This window comes from Rhincodon typus, unplaced genomic scaffold, assembly GCF_021869965.1.
Source record: "Rhincodon typus isolate 14 unplaced genomic scaffold, sRhiTyp1.1 hic_rhity00001546, whole genome shotgun sequence".
In the NCBI taxonomy this organism is placed as follows: Eukaryota; Metazoa; Chordata; class Chondrichthyes; order Orectolobiformes; family Rhincodontidae; genus Rhincodon; species Rhincodon typus.
Window position 1 is genome coordinate 11159 of NW_025967184.1, and position 9646 is coordinate 20804.

A 9646-nucleotide genomic window follows, 5' to 3' on the forward strand; every position below is an offset into this window, starting at 1 on the left:
TGCGTCAGTCAGGGCAGCCCATGTGATGGTCATGAATTGTGTTTAGAGACAGGATCGAATTCATCTACCGTAATATATCAAAGGTTAACTGTGCATCTGCGAAGCGCTCGAGTAAAACCTTTGAGGAAATGCGGATATATTTAGTAATACTTCATGACCATGACATGTTTTCCTAGAATCATTACTATTCCTAAACCTGAGCTGATCAATTTTGGTCGAACTGTGAATTGCTGAATCTAGACTCGCCTTTCATGTGGTGGGGCGCACAGTCAGGGTTTGTTTCGTTTTGAGAGAGAGAGAGAGAGCGGACCGACTGAAGGCGGTCTCGACAATCTGCTTCCACAGGCGGTAGGTTTACGGGCGGTGCCAGATTGCGTCAATGTGGCAGGGAGAGCTTCTGTCTGTGTGCTTGCTGCAGGTGAAGCCAGTGAACTGCTCTCTGCCTCTCTCCTGCAGCTAGGGCGACTCACACTCACTGCGTGATGTTGCAATCTCCCAGACTGTTATATTCAGCTACATTGTGACCCAGCCTGCATTCCACCGAGACACAGCACACATACACACTCTCTTTCTCTACCAGTTATTGCAACTTTGTTTCTGCCAAACAGGGCTAACTTGTCCCTTTAAGCTTCGACTACATCCCATTCTCACCCCAGGGGGACTACGGCTAAAGTTTGCAATACACCAGTTCGCCTGGACCGTATCGGTGCGTCCGTGAGCACCTCTGCTGAGCCGAGCTGGGATCTTCTGCAGGACTCGACGCCTTGTTTCTGGAGTCTGGGGGAACTCAGTGAGGGAAGGGCAGGGGTAGGGAATAGAACCCCAATTTCATCCCACAGCCGCCACATAGCCCGGAGGTTGGTGGAGACGGATGTCTGAGACTTGTGCGAGCTGATTCTCTGGTCGTCTGTTCGAATGAGGAATGTAAAGACTAGTTAACGCTCTGATATTGGCGTCTTCACCAGCTCCAGACGAAGAAAAAACTTTTTGGTTCCCCCTCGCCTTGCTGTTTGGAATCTCCTGATTCTTCACCCCCCCCTTGATCTCTCTTGCTCCTCAGACCGAGCAGTTTTATTTTTTTAATGAATTTAAACGTGCAGAGGGTGAGTCCCATTCCGATCCTCCGCAGCGGCCGATGGAGGCAGAAGCGGCTAGAGACCGACGAGCCGGCTGCCAAGTGCCCGCGGCTCAGTGACCCACCCCCGGACAGCAGCTACCTCCCCTCCCCATGCTCCCCGAACCCCACCGAGAGCTGCCCGTGCCTTTCTCAGGCCTCGGCTCGGATCGGCAACTACATCCTGCTGCAAAACCTGGAAAAGGACAATGTCTTCAGGGCCATCGACAGCCACACCGGAGAGGAATTCGTGTGCAAGGTGCGGAAAAGGCAGTTGTGTCGGTGCGAATTATATTGGCGAAGCGGGATGGGCGCTGCATTTTATTTTGTGTTGATAATTCTGTACGCGGCGCATGCATGCATTTTTCACAACCTCGGAGGGAAATTTGTCGAGATGTGGCTCCGACGACTGTGTTGAGAGAGAGCTGGGAGTTTGTGCAACTTGAGGTTTTTGATCCCCCCCGCCCCCCAGTATAGTTGGGATTGCACCGTCAGTTCGGTGCTGCCACCGTGTGTGGTCAACAAAGTTGCAACCGCTTACTTTTCTCAAGATAAATCGGGAGGTAGTCTTTCCACCCACCCCCAAAATATCAATCCTGAATAGATAGGCGAAAGTCACTTTTATATCTTTGCAGTATGTTGAGTTTAGACTGTCAGATGTCACTGTGCTTTAAAAAAAACTCTACAAATATTATTAAAGTGCCGGAGAAACTCAGCTGTTCTGGCAATAAATGCCTCGAATCCAGCCCTTTATCGGAGATTTTCTTTGCTTTTATTAAACTTTTAGTGCTGCTTTTGAGCGAGTTTGGTTTTAGCCTGCAATATTCCATTTATACACTTTGCCCGATACCGCTATTAAAACGGGGGCTAACTTGTTGAGAGGTTGATTTTTGTGTGTGTCCCCGGCAGGTTTTTGACATTCAGCGCTACAGAGATGAAATCGGACCGTATCTGCATATCCCAGCCCACGAAAACATCACGGCGATCGAGGAGATTCTCCTAGGGGAGCGGAGTTGCTATGTGTTTCTGCAGAAGGGTTATGGCGACATGCACCTGTACATGAGGAGCTGCAAACGGCTGGGCGAGGAGGAGGCAGCCCGGCTCTTTCAGCAGATTGTCTCCTCAGTGGCACATTGCCACGATTCGGGTATAGTCCTTCGAGACCTTAAACTCAGGAAATTCGTCTTCGCTGATGAACAGAGGTGGGTTTAGAGAGAAGGCATTCCTTAAAAGTACCTCCAGTGTGTTGCCCTTTGAAGGAACCCTACATCAAATTGGCGAATCTCTCGCTAGATTAATGCCCAATAAATTCTGAATTTAAACTAAAGCTGCAGTGAATCACTGGGGTTCGTGAGTGCATTCTTTGAATGGACCATGCTGTGTTCTGTCATGTCATCTCTACACGTTCAATGGGACAGCTTTGTCCTGTTTCCCGTTTAAACTAAAATCAGTGCTGCATTGATAATTTCTTGTGAACATACTTGACTTGACCGAGAAACCCATTGACATGGTTCCGCAGCTGCTTATTCATACCAATTCCAAAGAAGGTTCAGTGTTTCATAAAAGTCACATTAAAAGATGATAATTTAATATGCGCGTGACATCTTTGCTTTAATTCTGTTTATTCAGTGTAAAGGTCGGATTCCGGATTGGTAATTTTTGCATTGGCAATTTAATTCAATTGAACTTGTCAACATATTTTGAAAATGCATTGCTACCCGTTTTGGGGGAATGATAAATCATTTAAAATAGTGCAACTTCATTTCCGAATTCAATGCAAAATATGGTTGGGAAGGTAGTTTATACATAACTAAGACTATAATCTCTTAAAATGCAGAACCACCACCGTGTTACCTTGCAATAATTTGAAGATCCTGTAATTTAAATGATGTCAACTTTTATAGAATGAAAAATGATATTGTTCATGGTATAGAAGTGTTGGGGGAGAATCTGAGTGGATTAATGCGCGTTTCAAAACGATTGTTTATTACAGGTGAATAAAACATATATTGCACAAGGTTATCAAACATTTATAAAGTGGAATTGGGCAAGTGCAGGTTTACTGAAATGTCATTATCTGCAATCTTTTAAATAAGTAAATTATTAATAGAAATATTAAACCTTCAAAATTGCAGCAGACATCTGAAATGAACGGTTCCCTATTTTGAGCAATCGCTCTGATTGTTGGATCCACGTCAGTACAGTTTTTGTTTGCACCTGAGATCTCTCTGCCGACTCCTTGACCGTTTTTAGAACCAATCCAAGCTGCAAATACATCTTTGCTGCCAAAGATTAACCCCAATATTAAACGGTAGTGAAGGGTGTCAGTCCAACCCAGTGATTTAACCTGAGATTGGGAGAGACGAGCTGCTAAAGTAACTTCCCGAAATGTAATTCTGCTTTTTTACCTCTTGTAAGGTTATGGCGTGACTCACCAGCACATGAAGTCACTGAGGCAAACAGCATGGGTAAAATAAACTGAAGGGCTTGAGAGGAACGCAAGACTTTGCTGATAAAGAGTGTGTGTTTGGGGGGTGGAGGGCGCGGTTTGTGGAGAGCTAACACTGACCCTGATCCTGATCCTATGCTGCAAATTTCCGCGTTATTTAAAAATCTAAGACTGTCTGTAACGGGAGGCAGGAAGTCATATCTTTTAATATTATACCTTGGCTGGAACGGTGCGTGATGGCAGTGAATCTGCAGTTCTGCTTGTCTCTGCTAATGTTTGCAGCTGGCTTTGAAACGACCCTTTTTGTTCATCATGTGCTGCAGATTTGGCAACACGGGGGCGGTTTTGCAATTGAAGGGACTGTGTGTCAAAGCAGGTGTTGATTGATTCCGTGTCGTAAGGGACTATAATACACACACAGCAGGCTGCATGAGTCATGTTTTCCATTTACAAAACAGGAGAGCTGCAGGGTTCTGCCCTTTTCACGACAGACGGGTTCAGATATAGGACATGAATACCACTGCTATCGTTTTGCTCCCTTCAAGGGGCAGCCCGTAAATAATAAAGGGGTTGGTGGGGGGTGGGTCATGTTCGCTGTATACAAATAATTGTCTCCAAATTAACCAATTTCATTGGGAATAGTTGCAGTGATATGAAACGACGCTTCTAAGCGCTTCAAACTTTTGAAACAAAACTTGTGAAGAAGGGTCAGCTTTCCTGCCCCTCTGTTGCTGCCTGGCCTGCCGTGTTCCTCCAGCTCCACACAATTTGTTATCTCATAAAACAAAATGGTATTTGCATTTGGGACATCACCACCAGTTTTGAACAAGATAGGTGTGAACTGCTTTTTCAGTTTCTGCCGCACATTAAAACCGAATATAAATCTGAATGGCAATGATTGGAGCTGGTTTGCACTCCCCTCGCCCATAATAAGTTAGGGTTCAGATTTCTGTTTAAAGAATATTTAGGGTATTAATTAAAATTTGAGTGAGCAAGCACTTGTGCATGGGTTGTGTGTGTTGGGCGGGGCCACTGTTGAGTTGCAAGTTCTCTCCTGAGAGTGCCGCCCTCTCCTCCCCTCTCCTCCCCTCCCCTCCCCTCCCCTCCCCTCCTGTTGTCTCCCCACCTCCTAGCGGCAGCGCCTGATGAACTGTGTCTCCTTTCCCACAGGACGATGCTGAGGCTCTCCAGCCTGGAGGATGCTCACATCCTGAGAGGAATGGACGATTCCCTGTCCGATAAGCACGGATGTCCGGCCTACGTGAGCCCGGAGATACTGAACACCAGCGGCTGTTACTCGGGCAAGGCAGCCGATGTGTGGAGCCTGGGCGTCATGCTGTACACGCTGCTGGTGGGGCGCTATCCTTTCCACGACTCGGACCCCGGCGCCCTTTTCAGCAAGATCCGCCGCGGTCACTTCTGCATCCCGGACAGCGTCTCGCCTAAGGCCAAGTGCTTGATCCGGAGCTTGCTGAGGCGGGAGCCCCCGGAGAGACTGGCCGCTTCGGATATCTTACTGCACCCCTGGTTCCGAGCCGCCGCCACCGTCTCCTCCTCCTCCCCCCAGCAGCTCCAGCCCGAGCAGGACGGTCAGAACTCCGACCAGACCGTCCCCCAGTTAGAGACCGACAAACAGCAAGGCAGCCCCTTCCTCTGCTGACCGACCCCGAAAAGGCTCAGAAAACTTCTTGTTTTTCACCCAGCCGTCCGAGGAAAAGGACAGAGCGCCCATTTCCCCAAGTCTCTCCTCTCTCCAGAAGGATCTCTCCCAGACCAATTTTGACCGGTCTGAAACGGGCATTTAAATCCTTCCGTTTGGTAGAAGTTTGTTTTTTTTGCCACAATATAAGACGCTCACCTTGACCCTGTGTCTCCCCCCCCCCCCCCCCCCCCAGTTTAAGACCAGTCGGGATGACACAGCCTAAAAAACCTCAGTCTTGTCTTCTGGAATTTTGTTTAAAGTTCGCCACATCATCCCTGAACTATTTATTGATTTGAAGATTTATTTAAAAGGAAGCAAGTGCAGTCACTTTAACTTATTACATTTCTGTAAGATTGAAATTGTTATGAATTTTGTTAATTTCTATATAATTGGTATTTTTAAAAAAACACAACTTTCCTCCTGTATTCAGGTTCTTTGCAGATATGAGTAGGTTCCTCTTGGCCTTTGGGCCTCTGTATGTGGCCTACAGCCCTAGGCCATCCGTTACCAGTGAAGGAGCTCAGTTACTGAATAGTAGCAGTTCTGAAATCTATGGAGTAGTTAAGAAGCATCAAACCACCAGTGATGACCAGCAGCCCTCACCATTCAGCCCTGTTGCTGCCTGGTAGTGTGACCCAAAGTACATTGTTTGAGCAATGTCAATAACATAACTTGGCAATGTGCAGGGATACCATGTCTCTGGAGGATGCTTTCTAGCTATGCACGATACAGCAACCATCACTATATTGTGTAAACCTATTTAATAAATGGCAGGGAGTCAGTTCAAGGCAGCTACACAAATAGCTAGGGGTCAGATGACATGGATACAGCATTTGAGCTGTGCCATTTGGCTTTCTGATGTTGTCTGGTCCCATTAATTATACTGTCTTGGTTAACTATCCCATAATGCATACATGATCATTATAACACAATAAAAGATTGCATTATTTTTCAGTGAAGCACTCTTTTTTTATCAGCATTAAATGTCAGAATCTTGTAAACTTCCTTCTTGACGAATAACTCGTACAGCTAATCCTATTTCTGAAGATGACAAAAAAAATTGGGAATAATTGGCAACTGGTAAACCTCAGGTGGTAATATTTACCAATGGAAAAGTAAAGGATAGCTTGGATGCATTAAAAAAAAGTAAACATTGTTTAGGGCATGTGTTTGAGGGTGTAATGTACTCTCAGACTTTCAATTCTTAACCCAGTGTGGTAAAGCCTCCCAATTTATCAGTGATTAGCTGTGTATTAGTGACATTCTACTAGAATATGGTGGCTTACAAGAGTCAGGTTTTAAACCCTGATCTTTCGTAACCTTTTTCTGATCTACAAACCACTCAAATAGTTCTTTCAGGCTTGGAGATGCATTATAGTCAGTGCCACTGCTCTTGAATTGTTGTCAGCCTTTACAAAAGGGGTAAATAATCATTCATTTAACAGGGAATATATTTTAATTTTGTGATTTTTTTTTAAAGTACAAGCATCACACAAATGAGGCTAATATTTGTGAAAACAGCCAAAATATTGCCTTGTTCAATGCCTCTTTGGATGTTGCTTACCATTTCAAAATGTGATGCGGATGCTGTGAGCCCCTGTACAGTTGATGTTACCACAAATGACTTCCCTGATATTGCCACTTCCCCACAGGAACTTTTAAAGTAGGACTTTTTAAATGCAAGCCTATTAAAAGGCACATTTGTCAATTCAGTAAGGAGACACATGTTTAAAAAGTGCAGGTTAAAAAGCACTGGTGTTATGCACTCATTACCCGTGATCACTTTAAAACATTGTCAAGCTGTAATGATATCTTGACTGTATTTTCACGGTTGTGAAGCATCACAAAGGCATCCAAGTTATGCCTGAATGTTACACACTTGATCCTCAGTTAAAAGGTGACCATTGTTATTTTTGCTATGTCCTTCTTTTTGTGTTTTAGAGTAATTATGAAGATGTTATTTTCTAAATGTACATCCGTTAAAGAGCTCATTAATTAGTTTTTCAGCTTTTCAAATGAGGTCACCAACTGTAGGGGTGAAGCCAAAGGTAACAGCAGGGAGATTATGCTTGAGTTGGATGTTGCATTTTTCATTAACTACTGTGTATGTTCTGTTAATACCTCATGTGAAGTGGACAGGTAATCTGTGTCTTGTCTTGCATTTTTTTCAGAAAATATTGTATTGTTGTTGTGTTAAAGATCAGTGTAAATGTGAATTATTACAAGCAATATTAGAAGAAAATCATGAGGTTTAAGGTTTAAGGGACAGTGACATTTTTCTGTTGCACTGATGCTCTCATGGTTGTTAAGCTTATAGTATCTATGATACAATGATAAAAAGATAAAACTACTGGGAAATGCAAACCCAAACTGGCAGCAATGCCCTGTTGAAGAATATGAAACACTATTTTAGAAATGTAAATAAGTGAAAATGTACAGATGTAAATGATCTTATAGCAATAAAGACAAAAATATCAGAACAAATAACAGTTTCTGCTGTTTGTTCCATTAATCAAAGTGCAGTAAGAGTTTGAAGAATTAAAGTTCTCTTTTACAGCCGAATTGTTTTGGAAGACTGTCAATGACAACAACATGGTCCAATTCAATGATAGGCAGGAGTTGACTTATCGAGAATTTATACATGCATTATGCCTGCTAAGGTGGTCCACTTCATGCTTAGCACAGGATGCAATGATGAAGTCGCACAGGTTTGATGCATCCTTGCTGTAGTAATGATACCGGATTTTGCATTCAGAAAAATGTGCAGGAGATGGAGGAACCCAGTATATGAGCTCTGTGTTCGATCTACTGTGTGCACTTGGCTCTTGAGTGAATATACTCATGATTAATATCTTGGTTTCACCTGATGACTAAGCTGTTAAAGGAGGAAGCAGACCTGCCTGTTTTGCAGAACAGGAATTACAAAAGGGAGGCCAGAGGCATTCATAATATGCTGGCAGACAAGGTGACATCTCTAGTGTGGCAGCAGGGACATTGCGGTTAGCTCAGTTCGGAATCCGATCCAAAATCTCTTTGTGTATCTACCTAGTATAGTTCTTCATATTTATGCTGGCAAGAAAGAAGTGAAGCAAATAATGCCAAGGTGCTGAAGGTATTGTGGGTGCACAGGAAACCTGTTGCTCCATTTTATTTCACAGTAATTTCTGTGCTGCTGATTGCATTGACACCTTCCTTGAGGATGGTCCATGGACGTAGAAACATAGAATAACAGAGCAGGAGGAGGCCATTCGGCCCTTTGAGCCTGCTCTGCCATTCTTCACAATCATGGCTGATCGTCCAACTCAATAGCCTAGTCCTGCTCTCTCCCCATAACCTTTGATCGCATTCGCCCCAAGTGCTATATCTAAGCACTGATCATTCTTAAGTTTCTTATGAAAGATACCAGTATTACTTCAGGAGCTCAGACTGTGCACTGGCAGACATTTTAATTACAGAGGAAACAACGTTTTAAACTCAATTCCATCCTCCCATCAATGACTATACTGTGGTCTTTCGACAACAATCAGGAGCATAAAATTTGACCCATTTTTCACTAATTGGTCAAGCTGGTCAATAATACAATCCTGGCTACAATCAGCTAACTCAGTATCGATCAAATATGGAACGGTTCTTATGGTGCCGTGGTAGTGTCCCTACCTTTGAGCCAGTGGGGTGAGGTTCATGTCCCACCTGCTCCAGAAGTGTGTCATAGCACACACAAACAGGTTGATTAGAAAATATCTAGAACAAATATGGACCTGCCTGGAACCAGGTGGCCCAGTTACTCACTGGTCAAACTCACCATGCAATTGGTAAAGCATATTGTCAAACATTTAACTCTTGATTGGTTTGATGACATTGGTGCTTACTGTATATACAGAGTCTTAAAGTTTATTTTTCAACTCATCAGCTCAAGGTAACAACCTCTCATGATTTAGGCAAAGGTGGAAAAGTTAGCTAAAATAAATTTGGGTCATAACAATACAGGCGAACACTTGATATCATGAGGGCAAATTTTGCCACTTGAGATTACTATTGCCAATACCAAAATTGCAGGCGGTCACACTTGACGGGTAATTGACCAATGCTCTAGTTGCTGGTCCGGAAGTGCTAGCTGCTGTGTCTGTTGAGCTGATCCAGTTATTGTGCGTGTATGATTATGACCACGTCCTGAGCGAGGTTCCCCAATTCTTTACAGTTCCAGATGGGATACTCCAAACTGTTAAGCTCCCAGGTGTGGAACTGGTACCTGTTCTTAATTTGCCTACCCTTGTGGTTGGTTTCAGTGAGGATATGTCTCTCCTAGACCCAAAATGAACTTTACTTTTTAAGGAGCCAATTTAACCAGACCTTCTTGAATGAACAAAGATTTAGTTTATTA

The 9646-nt window shown here is 43.9% G+C and overlaps 1 protein-coding gene across 1 annotated transcript; it reads left to right on the forward strand.

Moving 5' to 3' along the window:
- Window positions 1-358: 358 nt before the first annotated feature.
- On the forward strand, window positions 359-7749 carry LOC109930634 (tribbles homolog 2-like). The gene is made up of 3 exons (XM_020530087.2): window positions 359-1373; window positions 2024-2316; window positions 4734-7749. Exons 1-3 carry the CDS (start codon window positions 1083-1085, stop codon window positions 5221-5223), a joined length of 1074 nt encoding a protein of 357 aa, XP_020385676.1. The 5' UTR covers window positions 359-1082; the 3' UTR covers window positions 5224-7749.
- The last annotated feature ends 1897 nt before the right edge of the window (window positions 7750-9646 follow it).